Here is a 22,472-nt window from a genome sequence, read left to right on the forward strand (position 1 = left end):
AAGACATCATTAAAAAAACACACATACACCTGCTTGCTGTGCCTTGGAGGTCCCAGGAGGCTTGGGACTGCTCCCTTCCCCCACTGGCTGACTTAAGGTCAGGGGGAATGGGGGAAGGCAGCAGTCTCAACATCATCACAGAGTGGGAAGGAGTCAGTGAGACTGCTGACCCTATCCCACTCTGTGATGAAGTGTCACTGATTGACATTCGATCATGGTAGCATCAGGGCTTATAACTGAAGTGCCCAGGTGTGAGGCAATTGTTGACGCTACCCCTTGTCACTGAAAGGGAGGGCCTCAGGGATCTTTGCTGAGCTGAGGAGGTCACACCCACCGGAGCGGAGACTTCCTCAGCCCAGCACATTTCCGCTCAGGCAGCCAGGAGGCTGCGCATTTTACACATGTCTGGCTCCTGGTTTCCTGAAAATAAAAAGTGTCTGTGAGGCTGACCTTTGTTCAGCCTGACAGACACTGTTTGTGAGGGGGGCGTGGCCCATCACCCCAATAGACTGGCCACGACTGCTTACACGAACGCAGACATTTTTCAGAATACATAGCATGACATTCGACTTCCGCCTTTGAGTGCACAGCAAATGTGCACTACTCTGGCAATCACACTCTGAGAGGTTAAAATCCCCTGTTTTGAAACTGAAGACAGCGAGTTGGAACTGAGGAGAAATCTGAGCTCAGCGTTTCACATTTTCACATTAAACTTGCAGCTGATGGAATGGGAAATGTCACATTTGCGTTGATGCATATGTAGGGGTGCATTATAACCACGTGTAGAGCTCACCCACATGTTGTACGTAAACAAGAGTGCTAGAATTGTGAACAGTGTTAATATAATTTTGTGGCTTATTTTAGATAACTGAACATGTGATATGATAGCTAACTTAAGAAATAAAACTGGCAGAAAAGGCTAACGTGAAGAACCTGTGTTTAACACTGCTCATGTATTAGAGATGTTTAATAATGTTTTCCATATTTAGGAAATTGTTGTGCCTGGGTCGGTCATGGCTGTATGTTGGCTGGGCTCGGTCAACATGGCGGGTCAGGTGTTAGTTGGCACAGCGTTTTTCGGATGTCCTCTTCTTGTGTGTTGTTACTTAGATTTTCAATCAAATGTCTGCAGACCTTGGTACGGAGATTAGATGACACCCAACTGAATAAGCTAGCAGGCTCATGTCTCATTCACACTAGTATGTACACTACTGGTCATGTATAATTCACTGTACATATATGATGGATTGTTTTCTTTTCCCTAAAGTTTGTCGCTTGTAAAAAAAAAAATGCTTATCTATAAACTTAGGGATGGCATTTTAGTGATAGTGTAGGGTTAGATTGATGCTTTACATGCATCAGCCCTAGATGCAGGGAAATTTGGACTCTTGCTTTTTGATTGCTTGTTTTCTTTCTTGTCCTGGAGCTAATAGTTTTGTTCATGCTGCATCGACAGAACTGAGTGCTTACATTTGGATTCATGCTGTTTCCTCTGTATATCTAATTAAGGCAAACCGAAAGTTCTGTGTATTTTGACACTTAGTTATTTTTTGCTTCATTATACATATCGGACTCCGAGTACCAGAATACAAAGGATTAAAATAGGACTGTATATTTAAGGCAATATGACAATTTAGGGCTAGGAGGCCAAATGAAGCGGAGGAGATTTGAGAACTCATTTTTGAGGGGCTTTGGTCAAAAAGTGCCATAAATGTGACTCGGGTGACTGTCAAATATTGTGGCTGCTCTACGCACACTTTAGGGCAGTGCGACCAGGGGGCCCTGATCTCAGGGGGAAGCACTGTGTTGAGTAATTACTTATGATTGGAGAGATGAGGGGCACTTTAGCCCGTGGTAGTGAGAGAATCTGAGGAGGCAGTCATGGGGTGTGGGGGCGCCAAAAATGATTGTCCACCGGGCGCCACCAGCGCTAAAGCCAGCCCTGTCTCCGCATGTGCATTTCTCTTTTGTCTGAAAGACACAACCCTAAAAAGTACAAGGCCAGCTGCTCTGACGACAGGCTGTCAGCCTCAGGTTGTTATTTTAAACTGTTTTCTCTTTGAGCATCCACACAATAGTATACGGTTCTAAATATGTGCACAAAATGTATACAAGAAAATTTACCTGTCGATTGCTCAGCATCAATACCCTTTTGTTAAGGAATTTGGTAGTCTGAAAACACTAGCTTCATTTGAACAAAACATTAAAATTGTGCCTAGTGATTTTAAAAGAAAGAGTCCCTAACCAAGAAAGTGACATATAACAGGTAATTTTAAAGAGTATGACGCTACAGGAGAGTCATGAGACAGAGACAATTGATTGTAAGAGGGAAAACAAATAAAGAATTATGGGGTCGGTGGTGAGATACTCAGAGAAAGTTAGATTTGGACAGAAAGACGAGAATAAGAGACCTCATAAAAACAGGTCGGAAAAAAACGTCAGCCCAATACTACTTTCAGGATTCTCTTACCAGGCCGATCCGGGGATTATTGGCAGCTGCAACCGACAAAGATCCGGAAATTATACACTGTTTGGAAAAGGAACGAAAGTGGTTCACATTGCGCAACAAGACGTTACAAAAATTACATTTATTAACAGTGGGTTATGGTTTAACACACATCTTCAAGAAATATCCTAATATTACTTCAAAATATTTCACAATCTCAAGAAAATGGCATTATCCGGCAACTGCAAGGATAGAACCTGGAATCTTGACAAACCTAAGAGTCTTATCATGCAAGCCATATTACACCATTTGATAATATGTGGGAAATGACGTTGGGTTGCCAGCTCTGACGGTAAAAACCTGGCACACGAATTCTGGGGGTCCAAACCAGTCCATATAAAGTGTCTATACCTTTAGGGGGACTCAAACTGAGAGGTATTAAATCTGCATACAAAATACCATATGCTGGTGAGGGAAAACGACAGGGGGGAGATACATGAGTTTGAGATTTTGTGAGGTCAATTTTCAGGGATTTTCTGTGATGGTAATTATTTTTTTTACTCTTTGCGAACCCGTGCCATTCTCTGGGCGCAGATAAGCAATGCATGTCCCAGCAACTATACTCCTTTTGAATTCTTGTACTGTGTGGGTGTTTTTCACAGCAGCATAGGGTCTGGCTGACAAACCATAATAAAACAAGCATTGGCAAAGCCTTTATGGTCTCGGCAATGCGAATGTCTTTTTGCCGTGTTTAGTCCCTTAAGTGATGTTACTGTGACAGTGTTGTGCCTTGAATAGGAACATACTTGGGGTAAAACATCAAACATTGAACGGCAAAAATAAAGTAACAGGGGGAAAAAAATCTTAGAGGTAACGGATTGGTTAAGTGGACCTATTTGAAATACACTGAAAGACACAGATTTGTCTTTTTCAAGGTGCGAAATGACAACGAAGCTAATGAAAGGAACATAGAAATATGAGAAACACAGAGGCGAGCGGTAGGTGACTCAGGGTGACTTTAATGAATGCTGGACAAAAAGCCAAAAGGGGGGGCGTGGCCGAGACAGCGATGTAAGCGGACGCGTCTCGTGTGAGCTCCGTCGCCCCGCTGTGTACTTAGCCTGTTTAAGCGACGTCCGGGGGGTTTCTTTTGCCTGGGGGCCCCCCGACTACTGCAAGCCCTACCAGCAACACCTTCCGGAGGCGAGTCCTTCTTGTTGGGACCCCCGCTGCGGACGCCCGAAGCCCCGGGATCCCCGCGATCGGCCTCTGGCCGCCATCTTGCCGCGGGGGTTGCCGAAGAGTCCCCTGGCCCGACTCTCCCGGTGCAGAGCTGTTTTCGGAAGCTGGCGAGGAGCTGGTGCCTTCCTGAGCCCTTCACGTGGCAAGCCTCCCTCCGTGGTGCCGACTGCTACCTGGGCGCACCATCGAGGCTGCTGGCGCCGGGCTTCCCCCGGCTGAAGAAGCTGCGACCGCCCGAGCGCCGAGACTACGAGAGGCCCCGGCTTGGGCGGGAAAGAGAGGCCGGACCCAGAGTGAACACCGGAGGCTCTTCCCATTCGAGCCCCAGCCCCAGATCACGCATCCGCCGCGGGACCATCACGGTGAGCTGCAGCCTCCGCGCCGCCCCTTCCCCCTGGCTGTCCCTGGCGGGGTCTGGCCCGCCCGAGCGCCGAGACTACGAGAGGCCCTGGCTTGGGCGGGAAAGAGAGGCCGGACCCGGAGTGAACGCCGGGGGCTCTTCCCATACGAGCCCCAGCTCCAGATCACGCATCCGCCGCGGTACCATCACGGTGAGCTGCAGCCTCCGCGCCGCCTCCTCCCCCTGGCTGTCCCTGGCGGGGTCTGGCGCTAGGAGGGCCCTGCTTCAGCCCTGACCGCCATCTTGTCCTCCTGACAGGCTGCTAGTGGGGCTACATCTGGAGGCGGGTGGCCGACCCGCACGCCCACGCGACCCCCTGCTACCGACCACCCTGCTGACCTAGCGAGCCTCGACGGAGGGCTGTGGGGCCGCCCGGGCGCTGCACTTGGGGAAGGCCCTGACTCACGCGGGGGCGGGAGGCCGAATCTTGCCACAGCCATCGGAGGTCCTCAGCCTGTGGGACCCGGACTTTTGCCACCACAGGAAGACTGCTGACAAAGGACCTCCACCACTCCCTCTGCCTACACACCGCCTTGCCTCCCTGGCGGGGCCATCTTGCTCGCCCACGCAGCCCCCCTGCGCACCGGACCCCTGCTGCCCTGGCGCTCTTTGCAGGCTGACATCAGGCCAGTCCGGCTTCAGGTTTGCGGAGGCCCTACTACACCCTGCCATCTCCTGCCTTGCGGTCTAGAGCCCCTGATCGTGGACCCTGGGTTGCTGGACCACCGGGACACCTGTGAGACCTCCCTCGGACTCTTCTCTACCGCGGACCGGGGGCTACACGCAACAGCTAGCCCTCCCCCCGCTATCCTCCGACGCCCTGAGCGGACCATGACTCGTGGCAAGGGGAACAAGCCGGACCCCCTAACGGCGGCGACCAGAGGTGCGTCAGTGGCTTCCATGTGGGGCAAGGTGGGCTCGCCGCCATCTTCCGGAGGCCCCTCAGCAACAGGGGGGAAACCCCTGCCACCTGCCGACTCCCCCCCAGTGACTCAGGCCTTCATGTCCTCCTTCATGGCGGACTTAAAGTCCGAAATCGGATCCCTCAGGACGGAGGTTCACTCGTGCGTCAAAGAGTTGCGCAAGGAAGTCACCGACCTCGGCGACCGGGTTGACGGCCTGGAGAAGACGGTTGACTCCCGAACCGAAGACCTGGAGCAGATCTGGCAGAGGGTGGCGACCCTGGAAGAGCAACATATCCAGCTCCAGATCAAGCAGGAGGACCTGGAAAACAGGGGACGACGCAACAACCTTCGCATACGGGGTGTGCCACTCGGAGAAGAGGGGACTAATACCATGGCCTACGTAGCCCTACTCCTACACGCGGTGTGGGGCGAGGAGGACGCCCCTCCACCGCGCCTTGATCGCGCACACCGTGTCTTTGGGGCGGGGAGCAAGGCGGGCCTCCTGCCCGACATTGTCACCAGGCTCCACTACTTCACGGAGAAGGAGGCCATACTAAAAGCGGCTAGAGACCACCCGGACCTGCGGTACGAAGGCCACAAGATCCAGATCTTCCAAGACTTGGCTCCCACCACGCTCCACAGGAGGAAGGTCTTCCGCCCGATCACGGAGAGACTCCGGGCCCTCAACATTTCCTATCAGTGGGGACACCCTTTTGCCCTCATCTTTCGGTGGGAGGGTAAGAGACGGTCCCTCCGATCCTACCGAGAAGCGGCGCAATTGCTTGATATGCCGGGGTCCCCGGATCACAGCCCATCCCGCTCTCATCACCCGGAGAAGGCCCCTCCGCGCCCAGACTGGTCCACTGTGCGCAAACGTCGCCGGACCCCCCCAGTGGACAGCCTCTCCGCCTCACAGACCAAGCAAGACATTATCGCTCACATTCGCTCCCTTGAGGGCGACCGTGAGGATCAGGCCTCCCAGCTTCTTGTCTCCGGCACTGAAGGAGGGGACCGCCCCTCAACTCCAGACAACATCTGAACTTGTTTAGAGAGACCCCTCCTGCCCTGAGCATGCCCCCGCCACCTGGCCACTTGGACCTGTCCTACCACGCCTCGGGGGCCTGACCCTGCTGTTCTTGGGGCTGGGGTCCCTCTCCTCTCTAGAGGGCTGCCCCCGTGACTTTCCCCCCCCCTGAGGGGGACAGGAGGAACAGACAATGGGTCTCACCCCTATCGGGCCCTACTCCACGACGCCGAGCCTCAGTGCCCTCTTGGCGACTGGTCCGAACCTGAGGATCCCCCGGCTCGACGCACCCCCGGACTTTCTTGTGACAGCGGGGTGGACGGGCTGCGAGACGACCGGACTTCATTTCACTCACTCAGATCCCCGCTCCCTCCCTTTGTCCCGTAGGAAGTGACATTCCTGTGTTCATCCGAACCCTCGGGTAGAGGATGTCCGGTACCTGGGACAATGTACAATGGCCCTGTTGGCCTGTTTTGGTTGTGCTTCTTCTCTACACCCTTTATCTTCCTTCTCTCTCTTCTCTTCCTACTTTTCTCTCGCGCTGCCTTCTCTTCCTGTTCTCTCCCCGCGCTTGCGGAGGGGTGGCATGGTGGGACCTACGGGGGTTGGCATGCTGGAGGCGAGGTGAGACTGCCGCTGCCCTGTCTGCTGGGGGGATTGCTTCATTGGTTCTTGCGCAGCTCCGCCCCCCTTAGTGCGATGACAGCGAACATCCCTGCGCCCTTGAAGGTCCTCTCACTCAATGTCAAAGGGCTCAACTCCCCCAACAAGCGGAATCAGATATGGCGCTATCTCTTGCATCACTCCCCTGACATTATCCTCCTCCAGGAGACGCACCTTCTGAAGGGGGATACCAGGCGCATGGCGCACCCTAGATACCCCACGCAGTTCTGGGCTTCCTCTGACACCAAGACGGCGGGGGTGGCAATCCTCTGCAGGGCTGGCTTTAGACGGGGACCCACGAAACCCTTCAAGAGTGCTGACGGGCGTTTCCTCCGAGCCACGGTGCAGATGGGTTGTGCACAGCTCACCCTGGGATGTGTATATGCGCCCAACCAGTTGCAGGACAAATACCTCCAGGCACTCCTGCGGGACCAGTTCCCATCAGACGACCCTAACGTGATCCTGGGCGGAGACTTCAATCTAGTGTGGGACCCTGAGTTGGATCGCGCGGGAGCCTCCTTTAATGGCACGGGGGCAATGTCCTCTACCCTTCGAACGCAGCTTACAGACCTGGGACTCGTGGATGTGTGGCGCTACCACAACCCGGGGACCCGGGACTACTCCTTTTATTCACACTCCCATAGGACATACTCCCGTATTGACTATCTCTTCACCTCCCTTAAATTGGCCGGAGATTCCTTAGCTGCCGCTATATCCGACATTTCCCTATCGGACCACGCCCATGTGGAACTTTTGCTACCAGACCCCCTGGCCCATGCCACTCGTGAGCGCAGATGGGTGCTCCCGCCGAGTGTCCTTCGGGACCCGGAGGACGTCGCCAGCATTCGTGACGCCATAGACTCGTATTTCGCTGTTAACGACACCCCTGACTTGCCCTTCCATACGGTCTGGGATGCCTTCAAGGCCACCATTCGGGGCCACATTACCTCCCTGGCGGTGGCGCGGAGGAGGGAGGCGTTCAAGGTGGAAACCGACCTGGCTAGTGAGATCAAACAAGCGGAGGCTCGGGACCGGGACTCCCCTTCACGGGCGTCTAAGAGAACGCTCGCCAACCTCAGGGGGCAACTCCGCACTCTGCGCACCAACAAGGCAGAACACTCCCTGCTGGCGCTCAAACAACGCTACTATGAGGGCGGGGACAAAGTTGGCCGCCTGCTGGCTGGCAGGCTGCGAGCGCGTGCAGCCAGGGCCCACATCGCCAACGTCAAGCGGCAAGATGGCACCTGCGCCACCTCTGAGAAAGCCAAGCAGGACGCCTTCGTCGCCTTCTACTCTTCCCTATATGCAGAGGAGCCTACCTCTGCGGAAGCACGGGAGGCCGTTCTTGCGGATTTTGAGGGGTCTCCGCTGTCCCCGGCGTGTGCAGCTACACTAGAGGGTCCCCTGCAGGAGGAGGAAATAACAGAGGCTGTCAAGGACCTCCCCACTGGGAAAACCCCGGGACCGGACGGCCTGCCGTTGGCCTTCTACCGCCTATTCTTGACCCAGCTCCGCCCGCACCTACTGCGACTATACGGTTCCTTCTCTGACACCACTGGCCTGTCTCCCGATATGGGCCTGGCGGAGATTGCCCTGATCCCCAAGACTGGGAAAGACCCCGACTTGTGTGCCTCCTATCGCCCCATCGCCCTCCTGAATACTGATCTTAAGATCTACACCAAGATCCTGGCCAAACGGCTGGACCCGTACATGCCGGGATTAGTAAACCCGGACCAGGTGGGATTTATTCGGGATCGTCAGGGGGCCGATAACGTTCGCAGACTGGCACACTTAGTGGGGAAGGTACAGCATTGGGATATACCGGCTTGCCTCCTCTCGCTAGACGCAGAAAAGGCCTTCGACCGGGTCGATTGGACCTTCTTGCGGGCGGTCCTCCAGAAACTAGGTCTTGGCCCTAACATGATCTCTAGGTGCATGGCCCCCTATCTCGGACCACAAGCCAGAATTCGGGTCAACGGCCAACTGACATCGCCGCTCTCGATTCACAGGGGCACGAGGCAGGGATGCCTGCTCTCGCCACTCCTGTTCGCCCTAGCGGTGGAGCCGCTGGCGGAGCTGATTAGGCGCACTCCTGACATTCATGGAATCCCCCACGGGGGACGCACCAACAAAGTAGCGCTGTTTGCGGATGATCTGATTCTTACTCTTACGCGCCCTCGGGACTCCCTCCCGGCGGTGCATGAAGCCCTCTCACTGTTTGAACAAGCATCCGGCCTTAAGATTAATCACACCAAATCTTGGGCGCTTAACCTCACCATCCCCGAGGAGGAGGTCAACTTCCTGAAAGGGGTTAAGCCCTACCGTTGGGCGGAGGACCACATTAAATACCTGGGTCTGGACCTAACGCCCCACCTGGATTCGTGGTCCACGCGGAACTGGGCATCTTGCCGCAAGGAAGTCCTGGCGGACCTGCGGAAATGGAAGCCCTTGATGATTTCCTGGCTAGGGCGGCTCAACGCGGTCAAGATGTTGGTCCTCCCCCGTATTCTATATGTTTTCCAGTGCCTACCCACCCCGATCCCGCTCCACTGCATTAGGAGTCTCCAACGCGACCTCACGTCCTTCATCTGGGGTGGTAAGCGACCCCGGTTTTCGCAGAAAGTCCTAATGGAACCGAGAGACAGGGGCGGCCTCGCCTGCCCGAATCTCCTCCACTACTACTGGGCGGCGCATCTTCGGTTCGTAATAGAATGGGGTGCACGCGAAAGCGACAAGCACTGGTTCCACATGGACCGGGTGGTCACGGGACACACCATATGGGACCTGCCTTGGTTACCGCGTGTGGCGCGCTCCAGAAGTGCATACATGGCGGTCCCAACGAGAACAGTTCTTGACGTATGGGACAGAGTGGCAGTGTCCAAGGGCCTAACCACGTTCCCCTCTCCGCACACCCCCATTGCAGGTAACCCGCACTTTCCCCCTGCGGCCCGGACCCGAGCCTTTGAGAGCTGGACACAAGGGGACTGCAGAGTTGTAGGAGACCTCTTTCTTGGAGGGGCACCTAAATCATGGCCAGACTGCAGGGAAGAATTTGGCCTCCCCTCGACCGCCAGCCTACAGTATGCCCAACTGCGCCATTGGACTATGGGAGACGACATGTATCGGGCTGCCACCAGGGCATACACACCATTCGAGAAATTGGCGCGCTCCCTCGGGGGGCTGAAGCGACTTATCTCCCAGATCTATAACATCCTGCAACACCCCACTGCTCCGCCTGCGCATCCCTACCAGAGGCAATGGCAGTCGGCGACCGGCGCCGATATCACACCTTCTCAGTGGGCCCGGCTATGGACTGACATCCCTAAAACCTATCGCAGCATCCCGCAGAGGGAAAACGCATACAAGATGCTAACGCAATGGTACTATACCCCCCTGAGACTCAGCAAAATGTTCCCTACTTCCTCGCCGCTGTGCTGGAGGTGTGGCACTGCGACTGGCGACTTCGTACACATCTGGTGGTCATGCCCTACTCTAGCTGTCTTTTGGAAGGAGGTCCTCAGTCACATTAAGAAGGTGTTGGGTTTTCCCCTACCTGAAGAGGTTTGCACGCTCCTGCTGGGCATTCGACCCCCTGCACTTAGGGCCCTCATGCGCAGCGACTGGATCCTCACCCTTCACATGCTAGGCGCTGCTAAGCAACTCATTGCTCTGTATTGGAAGCGGGCTGAGGCACCGCCGATAGCCTCCTGGTTTGTGCGCCTCTGGCAGGTCCTGACTATGGAGCTGCTCACGGCGCGGATACAATCGAGGGGGGTACGCTTCAAGGCAGTGTGGGAACCCCTTGTGCGCCATCTGTGCTCCATCAGCTATGCCCGCCACATGCCCCCCAGGCTTCGCGCTCTGCAGTTATTTGAGGACGCCCTCATCCCTGCTGACCCGAGCAGACTAGGCCCTTAGCTGCTTCCCCCAGCGCAGGCGCTGTTGCGCTCTAACACTCCGCTCACCGGTTTGCGTCTTCTAGCCCCCAGCCGGCGACTGCAGTCTTCCCCCCCAGGCCCCTCTTCATCTCGCTTATGCTCACTCTTCTTCCGACTTTTTCTCCTTTCCTACTTGCCACTCTGGCTTCCGCCCCTCTACGGGGCAGTTTGGGCCCCGTTGGGCCTTTGGAAAACATGACACTACTGCTCTTATTCCCATACGCGCCTCCCCCACACAGCGATACAACACCAGCACATGATCACCTTTTGCTATCACTGCCCCTAAGCCACGCGGCCGGCCCCTTCTGGGGGTTGTAGGCAGGGCGCTGTGTTAATGCTTCAACCTCCCCTGGTTACTTACGCCTTCCAGTTCTTTTCTGCGCGGCCGGCCCCGACACGGGGTTGTAGGCTTATCGCTGTGTTCACAATAAAAACAGATTTGAACAAAAAAGCCAAAAGGTCTCGCCTACGGGAGGAATTGGCTTTTTCAATGTTTGAGCCATGTTGTACAACAGTCAGCCTCGGATTGGTAACGCGGTCACTCGGGCAATGCCACAGGGGCCGGTGTCTGAGTTCCTGTTGTGGGCTGCTTTTTTGAGCAGTCTGGGACCGATTTGGGCTGTGTCTCTATTTTGGGAATACAGCCAGCGTCCCAGTGGGTGGCTGAGTGGCCTTTCTGCAGGCAGAGGGGCGTTCATTACCGCCACCCCCTGCCACCAACATCGCCAGTCCCCCACCCCCGGTTTAGCAACAGGCAGAGGTATCACTCCCTTTGTCACGCTGGCCGGTCCCTTAATGTATGCACATACTGAGCGGGGCAGGGGGCCTCAGTAGAAGTGGCCTCACTTGCTGTCAGGTGTGTTTCACTAGTGTAAACTAATGCGTGCATTTTTTAAGGCCCCCCTCCTTCTTTTCAATGCACTTACGCCGAAGCAGTGATTTGAAGAAGAGCATTTTGTAAATGGAGGCCGATTTTTTTTTGGGTGTGCCCGGGCAAATTTTCAATCCCAATCCGACCATGGGTGCACTGCTGTTTAACAAGGCTGGAACGTTCACATATTCGATACCTCATGTAGGGGGGACCATTTGGCTTTGCCAGCGTTTCTTTTCCATACTTACTTGCAGCCTGCCTCTGCTCTGAGCTGTTTGTTGCTTTGACCGAGCACTGAATGTCACATAATAAGCTTAATATAATAGATTGTGGAACAGCTTTACATCATACTTCAAACATGACACTTATCTTCTCTGCCAAATAGAAACCAGTCTTCAAAACTAGAGTATACATCCAATTATTGGTTTGCTCCAGTTTGAGACCTGTCTGCCTGTGCAGGGTTTGTTAACATTCGACTGACGTGACTATGTGAGTTTTCTTGCTCCTTGAATTTGCTGTCGCTAGGCCAGCATTAGATTATTGATCATGGACAAATATAGTGCACATGTTGCCTTACATCAGCAGTGTGAAGGTAAAGCAATAGCTAGATGTTGTCTGGAGGCATAAAAACAGGAAGCTCTAAGCGACATGGTACAGATTCACCCACTGGGGAAGCAAGGGCTCGAATGCAGGCAAGTAAAATACCTCTGATCCCCTCTTTCATTGGTATGGTAGTAAAAGTACAGAACTGGGGTGCAGTGTTCCCCTCCCTAGATATGGCCCTGTTGTCACTACACCTGCAACACTATTGATAGCTGTGCTCCTGGATTCATCACAATGGGTGGCAGTTATCAGCTTGGTGGGACCCTGCAGAACCAAGCATATTAGGGAGCACCATCAGGGTGGGACCCTGCAGAACAAAGCATATTAGGGAGCGCCTTCAGGGCGGGACCCTGCAGAACAAAGCATATTAGGGAGCGGCATCCGGGTGAGAAAAACAAGAGATAGTGACCAGCTGGTAAAGCTTTCAGCCCCCTGAGCACAGTGCTTTCCCGTTTTACATAACATAAACCAACAGGTCTCTATTTACTGCACATGTTGTGTGGAATGTTGTGGGTAATGACTGTGTGTGCAAGCTGTTATTAGTGCCTTGTTGTGATTCTGTTTGACACCTGGTTGTAGGAAAGTGCAGACAGTGAGGGATTCCACACTCTTTATTCGGTGTCTTGTCACTGGAGGGCACTTCATTCATCCGATAATGTTTATGAGGTTGCGGATGTGTCATGTGAGCCTGTGTTCAAATGTGTGTGTTATTACTTTTTAGGAGGTACATGTTTATACAGACACAAGTTGTAGTGTGATATCGCAGTGCTAGTGCACAATTGGGTGTCATCGGCGTGCCTGCGCATGTGTGTTTTGTGTGCGTCTACAAGTGCTTGGGTGCGTATTTACTCCGGGGATCGAGAACTAACTGTGCAAGCCCAGAAAGGACCCTGACACAGCCCCCCCGCACAGAGGCCTAAAACTATCCCTTCCCAGCGCAGAGCCTTAAAAACTGCCCCCGCGCCATAAAAACTACCGCAACCTCAGCCCCCGCCCTGAGCCTTAAAAACTGACCCCTACCCCTGAAACATACCCCCACTTAGCCTCGAAATCAGCCCCCAGCCCTAAAAACAACACTGACTCCCCAGAGCCCTAAAAACTACCCCCACTCCAAAAAACCATGCCCCCAAGACATTGCCCCAGCCCCACTTACCTCACCGCATCATCTTACGATCCTTCCTCTTTCTGTCTTCCTGCGCCTGCCTATTCGCTCTGCATGTAGTCGAATCACTGACAAAATATCGACGTTGAAAATATCGACCTACAGGAATATTGATGCAGAAATATCGAAGGCAAGAATATCGACATCTATCTACAACATGGTAAGTACAAAAATATCAAGAGAAAAAAATTATAAATGTTAAAAATATCGATGTAAAAGATATTGTTTTTTTCTGTAAAAATATAAATGTAAAATAAAGTAAATAACACTAATAAATAAAATAAACATAGTTAAAAATATCTAATAATGTTTAAAATTAATAAATAATACATATATAATAATAATACATTAATTAAACATATACAGAAAATATATAATATATACGCATTTAACAATAGGTTGTAATAATTATTTTAATAATTTATGATTTAATAAAAAATATTATAAATTACAAATACATTTCCAAACATAAAACATAAACATAAATAAAAAGTAAAGAATTATGTTTAATAAATTAAAAAAATTAAATATACCTTTAATATTTCTAAAATTAATGATATACTACATTATCTAAATGTATACAAAAAAATTAAATAACTAAATAAATACAAATACTATTCAAAATCCATAAGTAAAAAAAATACATTAATAAAAATGTTGGATAGCATAGAACTTAAAATTACCATTCCCACTCCAGAGAGCACAATAGTAGAGAAACCGTTGTATAAGCGTAGAGGTAAAAATGACTATTCCAACTCCAGAGAGTGCAACAGTAGGGAAAACATTGGATAGCGTAGGGGTAAAAATTACTATTCCAACTCCAGAGAGTGCAACAGTAGGGAAAATGTTGGATAGCGTAAGGGTAAAAATTACTATTCCAACTCCAGAGGGTGCAACAGTAGGGAAAGCATTGGATAGCGTAGGGGTAAAAATTATTATTCCCACTCCAGAGGGTGCAAAAGTAGGGAAAGCGTTGGATAGCGTAGGGGTAAAAATTACCATTCCAACTCCGGAGGGTGCAACAGTACGGAAAGCGTTAAATAGCCTAGGGCTAAAAATTACTATTCCAACTCCAGAGGGTGCAACAGTACGGAAAGCGTTAAATAGCCTAGGGCTAAAAATTACTATTCCAACTCCTGAGGGTGCAACAGTAGGGTAAGCGTAGGATAGCGTAGGGGTAAAAATTACTATTGCAACTCCAGAGAGTGCAACAGTAGGGAAAGCGTTGGATAGCATTGAATTTAAATATAACATACTTATAAATAATTTTTATTTTTAAAATAATGTATAATTACATTTTTAAATAAATCTACATCATTTACAAACAATTAATAATTATTCAAAGCAATTACAATTGAATAATTAACTAACAATAAATTAACAACAAATTCCAATAAATATTAATTAATAAATAATACTCACCAAATAATAAATATGAAACAATAAGATATTTTTCATTACAAAAAAATACTAATTATTTAAAATAATTCACAATTAAAAATTAAGCAATAAAATTATTTTTCATACCAAATAATACTTTTAATGAAACATTGATTACCAATTAATTAAAAATATTTTCCAATTAATAAAAAATAATTACCAATTAAAAATATTAATTGCCAATTAACACAATTATATACCAATTAAAAAATTAATTACCAATTAAAAAAATTATTTCCCAATTAAAAACATGAAGTACCAATTAAAAAAAATAGTCAACAATTAAAAACAACAATTACCAAATCAAAAAAAGTATCAATTAAAATAATTAATTGCCAATTAATAACTAATTATAAATAAAATAATTATCCATTACAAAAAATATATAAATCATTAATTAATTACAATTAAATTACTTCCCACCCAATTCCCCTATAAACCCACAACCTGCTACAGAAATAAAAACAATAATTAATTAAAATTAATTTATAATTCCTAAAAATTAATCATTAATTTAGTATATTTAAATTACTTCCCACCCTATTCCCCTAAAAACTCACAACCCGCTCCAGTACTAAAACATAAAATTTACTTAGAAATAACATTAATAATATATAAAAATAGTATACATATAATTTAAAACAATTAAAATACTGAACAAAACATATTAAACATAATAAAATACATAAAAATAATACAAATATCGATATTAGTAACATCAAAATTAGTTACATCGATATATATGCTATCGATATTACTAACTTCGATATTACTTACATCGATATAAAAAAATTCGATATTACCTACCTTAGGGTCGATATTCTGTCCAACGATATTCTTGTCATCTATATTCTGTACCTTCGATTTTTCCAACTCGATATTTCTGTAGGTCGACAATTAGGAATCGATATTTAGACTGTGTACCCATGTAGACCATGCATTGCCTTAACTACGCATTTGCTTTGCTAAGGCATATGCGTGGTTAAGGCAAGCATGGTTTGGCTTGCAGGGAAACAGCACATGTGGCTCTGCCCGCGTTATTAAGGCTGTTTACCCAGCGAAACATCTGGGAGAGGTCCAGAGCAGGCATTAAGCACATGTGCTTCCCTCCTGACTGATTTTTGACCTCCTCAACCTAATTTAAAAAGAACTTGTTTTCATGTAGCACTTCATACCGCACGTCTGCTGTCTCCAAGCACTGTAACAGGTGTTGATTTACTAATCTCACACCAATGAAAGCCTGATCCAGCTGGGATGGAATGGAAAGATTTTTATATAGCGCATGGCTACCTGGGAGCATCCCAGCGCTGTAGTGGTTACTAGAGTCGGACAGGACATCTATGGAAAAAGCCAGGGGCCTCATTTATGAGAAATGACGCATCGCTGCGTGAAAGCAGCAAGGCGTCACTTCTCAGTGCGCACTCCTTGTGACATTCCTGATGCGTCATATTTAATGTATGACGCATCATGTCGCAAGGAGTTACAGATGCGTCAGTATTTCTGAATTATCTGTAAGCGCAAAAGTGTCGCATTGCTGGAGTGTGTCACAAAAGTGACGCAACTCCAGCAATGCGTCCTTTCACATGGGGCAAGCCCCTTGTGAAAGGGCCTGCGTCAGTCTTACGCCTGCTGTGAGGCAGGCACAAGATTTTGACGCAACGGCGTCCTAAAAGTTACGTAGTGAAATCTCATAGATTTCACTGCGTTACTTCTACGACCCTTCCTTGCATCAATATGCCCCCCCCTTGCATACATTATACCTGGCGCAGGTATAATGTGGCGCAGGGGTTTACAAAGTTACGCATCTACCTAGAAGCGGCACTTTGTAAATATGGCGCAACAAGGTGCATTTTTTACGCCACTGGTGCGTCACAAAAAGTGACGCACCGGCGGCGTAAAAGTGACGCACAGCCTCATAAATGAGGCCCCAGGTCTTTATTTGTCCCCGGAATGATAGATGATTGAAATCTCTATGCAGATGCAAAGGCAGGCTATTCCATAGTTTTGAGGCATTATATGAAAAACGCCAGCCGCCACTTCTGGCCTTCTTAATCCTAGGTACCACTGCTATGTGCGGCTTCTCTGAGCGGAGACTTCTGTTGGCCTTGTAACGGCAAATCATGGCTTTAATGACAGGAGGTCCATTCCCTCCTAAAGACTTATGGGCAATGCAAAGGGCTTTAAAATTGATTCTCTCCTGCACCGGTAACCAGTGGAGGGAGCGTAGTGCTGACTTTGCTGAGCAACGATTATGGGTTCCCATGAGCAGTCTTGCAGCGGAATTTTGTACAATCTGCAATTTTGCGGTGACTGCATTTGGGGTGCCCAGGTAGATGGCATTACCATAATCTATCTTAGCAAGGACAAGCACCTGGACCAGCGCTTTTTTTACTTGGTCGGGTAGGAGGGGCAGCACTTTGCGGATCATTCTTAACATGCCATAACATGAAGCAGCGGTCTTCCTGGCTTGGACTTTAAAAGTAAGATCTTGATCCAAATAAACGCCCAGGCTTTTTATCTCAGTTTTTGGGGTAGGTACCTGGCCGATACAGGCTGGCCAAATGGTATTAGATTTAAAATTTAACTGGTTGGCAAGCAGCAAGAGCTCCGTTTTATCACCATTGAGTTTTAAGTGGGACAGACTCATCCACTTAGTAACTTCCTCAAGACACACATGGAGATCATAGGGCATAGGGTCGGCCTGGGTCAATGAAACAACCAACTGGGTGTTATCGGCATATGTAACTATATGAATTCCAAAGGGGGGAATAATATCCGCCAGTGGAGACATATAGACATTAAAAAGGGTTTGGCTCAAGGATGAGCCGTGTGGGACTCCACACATAAGGGGGATAGGTTTAGAAAGGATGTCACCTTCAAAAACCTAGAAGCACCTGTCCTCCAGAAAGGAGTGGAGCCCCTATAAAGCCTTGCCAGAATCTCCTATGCTCCTAAGACGGTGAGCCAGGGTACGGTGGTTCACCGTATCGAAGGCCGTGTTTAAATCGAGGAGTATTATGGTCGCTGTACCTCCAGAGTCGAGGACTTTTCTCGCTTCCTCCACCACCGCTAGTAAGGCAGTCTCAGTGCCTTGGCAAGGGGGGAAGCCCGTTTGTGAGGGGTGGAGCAGGTTATTGGACTCTAGAAACGTGGAGAGTGTATGGTTGACCTGTTTCTCTGCGATTTCGCTAATTACTGTAAGGAGCGAAATAGGACGGTAATTGCCCAGATCTGCAGGGTCCAAATTAGTTTTTTTTAGCAAAGCTTTTTCCATTGCCCTTTTCCATTTAGGGGCGACTATGCCTAAAGAGAGGGAGGCATTGAGCAGGATGGTCATAATGGGGGCAACTGTAGGTGCTACCAGTTTCAAAATATTGGGTGGTGCAGGGTCCAATGGTGACCCCAATTTAACAGAAGTTAAGGTGTCTAGAAATGACTCCTGAGTCATCTGAATAATGCTCTCCAGATGGTGTTTATTTCCATGCTGGCCCGAGGCAATCTGCTCAAATGTGTCATTGTCTCTTTGTGGGAGACGCTTGAGAATGTTAGGAACTTTGGTGGTAAAGTATTCAGCGAGTTTGTTACAGCAGTATCCCAAAGGATCTGGTGCTGTTGGAGGGTCAGGGACTTTGAGAAGCTTTTTGGCAATAAGAAAAGTCTCTCTGGAGGAATTGGCCGCTGTTGTGATCCTTTCCTCATAGTAAGTGGCCTGGGCTCGTTTTATTTCAGCCTTGTATGTTCCAATAGCTGCCCTATATTCCTGTTTCTTAATATGTGAGAAATCTTTCACTCATGAATTGCAGGTCACTGCAGAACCAAGCTTTGGTGACAGAGGGGTCACTGGAAAAAGGAAGCAGCACAGGATCAAATAATGCACCTGGGCTGACTTAATTAATTGGCATGAAAAGGCACTTAATGCAGCAATGTGAGACAGATTCAATGGCAGCACTATTTACACACATTGATTAATGCAGTGTTGTAAGGCAAGATTCTGTGGTAGCGCTAACGCACATTGATTTAAGCAGCGCTGTGAGGCAGGGTAAACGGCCTTAATATCGAAGTCAAAATATCGATATGACATAATATCGAATTTGAAATATCGAATGTCCCAGAATATCGAAAGTAAGTATATAGAATGTCAAAATATCGTTTTTCTAAAATAAATATCGAATGTTGAAATATCGAGTACAAAATATTGTTGTGGCAAACTATAGATATTTTGTAAAGGTAAGTAATATCAAAAATAATAATATAGAGTGTAAAAAATATCGAATATTTAAAATATAAATGTAATGAAAGTAATATTAATAATGTAAAAATTGTGTAAATAATAATTGTATATAATTTATTTTAAAAAAATGTAATATACATTTTAGGAGCGGGATGTTGGGTTAATAGGGGATAAGGGTGGGGAGTGTTTTAAAAATGTTGATATAAATAATATGTTGATGCAAAATATGTTTTGTTGAGAGTAAATTTATTTTTATGAGACTGTAGTAATTTATAAAAAAAAATTGAAATATACATTTTAGGAGCTGGATTTTGGGTTATTAGGGGATAAGGGTGGGGAGTGTTTTAAATATGTAGAAATAAATTATATGTTCATGCAACAAAAAATTATTGAGAGCAAATTTTTTTATGAGATATTAATAATTTATAATATTTTTTACAAATGTATTTGCAATATACATTTTAGGAGTGGGATGTTGGATTACTAGGGAATAAGGGTGGGGAGTGTTTTAAATGTGTTGAAAAAAATAATATGTTTATACAAAATATATTTTTGTTGAGAGTAAAGTTATTTTTATGAGATTAATAATTTATTATATTTTTGAAAAAATAAATTTAAATATAAATTTTAGGAGTGATATTTTGTGTTATTAGGGGATAAGGGTGGGAAGTGTTTTAAAAATGTTGAAATAAATAATATGTAAGTAATATTTATGGATTATTGAGATTATATAAAAATAATTAAATTTGAAAATGAATTGTTTAAAATCTTTAAATTTAAAATTAATGAAAAATTGGATATTTGATTTAAAATTTGATATTATTCATTTATTTTGTATCTTTATTTAAAGTACATTTATGGTATTAATATTGTTATATACTATTTTGTAGTGGAGTTTTAGTTAGTAAATATATAGAGGTAGGCTATGTTATAATGTTTTAGAAATTGTTAAAATATTTATTATTAATTACATTTTGAGAGATGTAATGAAAAGTAAAAAACAAAAATAAATTACTTGTGACTTAATTTAAAATTTAAAATATAATATATATATTTTTTGAGACAATAATTATGAAAGGAAATTATGAAATTTACAGGTTAAATATTTAAAAAATAATAAATTGAGAAGTGTATATTTTAAAATGTAAAGTTTTTGAGAGTAAATTATTCTATTACAATTTAGGGGCCGATTCCGATCTCGGTCGGAAGGGCACCAAATCAGGTTCGGCATTAGCGGATCCGATCCGGAGGCTGAATTTCCGAACGATTCGTACACGGGACCAGATGATGTAGTACGATGCGAAGAAGAGCGGAATCTCCGACCGAATCGTTTCTGGGTCCGAACCGCTTCGTACGACTCGGCCGTGGTGCGCAATGGAGGCGTATTCCAACCGAGCCAGTATGATGCTGGATTCGGACAGCCGGATTGAGTCGGAGCGTCCGGCTCGAATGATCTCCTGGTGGTGGACTTTGGGGGTCTGCGCCGGACCCCCAGTTACCCGCAGCCTTACGACGCGGACACAGGGGGAGACCCATAGGTCTCCCCAACACAGGAATGTACGGTGCGGATGGCACCAATGCGTACACACTGTAGGGGCCCACTTTTACACAACGTACCTATTTAGTCGATGGGAGCCCATGTACGCGTTGTACGATCGGCTCCCATTGACTGCTATGAGAGTCCGCTTGAACCGAGTCCGACAGTATACGGCCACATCGTACTCGCACGGTCGGACAGCAGGAGTCCGGTTCGGTCGGAAATCACCCTGGATCCGGATTGGTCGGAGTGCTTTCCAACCGAGATCGGAATCGTCCCCTAAGTGTAAATTGTTAGATCATTTTTTACAAATATTATTTAAAAAAATAATACATAAATATGTTTTATTACTATCCACTACCTTGTATAGTTTGATAATTACTGGAGTTGGAATAGTAAATTATATATATTTACCATCCAGCACCTTCCCTGGTTTAACCCGTTTCATGCTGCCACGATTTTGTGGCAGTGCGGCACTTCCGCAAAACAGGCAGGGCCGCGTCGGCCATTGGCCGACGGCAGCACTGGGAAGGTAGTGCTGCCGTCGGCCAATGGCCGACGGCAGCATGGAAGGGGTTAATGGATATTTGGGTTGAATAGTAAATTATATATATTTACTATCCAGCACCTTCCCTGGTTTAATGGATATTTGAGTTGGAATAGTAAATTATATATATTTACTATCCAGCACCTTCCCTGATTTAATACAGACTGGAGTTGGAATAGTAAATGATATATATATACTATCCAGCACCTTCCGTGATGTAATGCAGACTTGAGTTGGAATAGTAAATGATATATATTTACTATCCAGCACCTTCCCTGATTTAATACAGACTGGAGTGGGAATAGTACATAAGTGTTATAGTATTTTTGAAAAATGTTTGTGTTTTTATGAATAGCCAATAAAAGTAGAAATATTGTGAAATAATCAGACATTGAAATTTGATGAACAACGTTTTTATTTTTATTATAATATAGTTAGTTCAAATACTCATTTTTTATTAGGTAAATCATATAGTTATATGAAGGTGTATGTTCAACAAGTTTACAATTTTTTTTTAACTTACATTTGTGATACATATTACAATGTTTCCAATATATACTTTAATTCATATATAGTTTATACATTGTTATGTTTAGCAATAGTTGTGTAGATAATTGGTAATGTAAATTTTAAATTTTTCCATTTTTTACAGGAATAAATGTTTCATACAAAAAAATATTGGTACATTAACAGAACATTTTTAAATGTTTTACATTTTTAATGTAACATACAAGTATAGATTAACATAATGCATTTTTTTATTTTTGTAATTTACAAAACATATTCATATTTTTCATAACATTTTTACATATATACAGTATTACATGTTTATTAATATTATTAATATGTGTATTATTAATAATATTAATAATTACATTCTTTCTATTTTCATTTTTGTTGTGAAAGGAATATTACATTTTTCTGTAATTGAATTTAATAAAACATAACATTACTTTAATTGTACTTTTTTATATATCCACAACATATGTTTTATTAATATTATTAATATATTTTATTAATAATATTCATAATTACATTTTTTACGTTTCTACGTGTTTCAGTTAAGGTATGTATGTATTTAACATTTTTATATATTACATTCATTTTTTGGCAATGTTGAGTGAGTAATACAATGTATTTTTAATAATAATAATTAATATGTGTTTTATAATATTTATTATTAATTACAATGTTGTAAAAGTATTACAATATTTTTTATTAATTTATACACATTTTTTAAATTTTTAGAAAATATAGTTGTTTAGTTTTTGGTAAGTCTATTATTTGTTTTATTATATTTAAGATTTGCGTTTATATTAATTCAGCCATTTTTGTTTAGGAGACTACTTTTTAAACCGCTTACTGTCATTTTGGGTTATTTCTCCAGGGATCAGATCGCGGTTGGGAGCTGTGTCTCTTGGAGCCAGGTAAGAGTTATTTATCTTTATTTAAACTAAGTTTTA

At 46.0% G+C, this 22,472-nt stretch overlaps 2 protein-coding genes across 4 annotated transcripts in view; both read right to left on the minus strand.

The window, feature by feature from the left end:
- LOC147703524 (membrane-spanning 4-domains subfamily A member 4A-like) overlaps window positions 1-22,472 on the minus strand; it is a 1,156,223-nt gene that overhangs the window by 87,067 nt on the left and 1,046,684 nt on the right. The window lies entirely within an intron of this gene.
- The window catches only part of LOC147703525 (membrane-spanning 4-domains subfamily A member 4A-like), a 345,084-nt gene that overhangs the window by 87,067 nt on the left and 235,545 nt on the right, over window positions 1-22,472 (minus strand). The window contains exon 4 of the mRNA XM_086931894.1: window positions 2,471-2,527. Within this exon, the coding sequence (XP_086788020.1) occupies window positions 2,471-2,527 (57 nt within the window). The remainder of the gene's footprint in view (window positions 1-2,470; window positions 2,528-22,472) is intronic.

The sequence above is a fragment of the Lissotriton vulgaris genome, chromosome 7 (assembly GCF_964263255.1).
Source record: "Lissotriton vulgaris chromosome 7, aLisVul1.2, whole genome shotgun sequence".
Lineage (NCBI taxonomy): Eukaryota > Metazoa > Chordata > Amphibia > Caudata > Salamandridae > Lissotriton > Lissotriton vulgaris.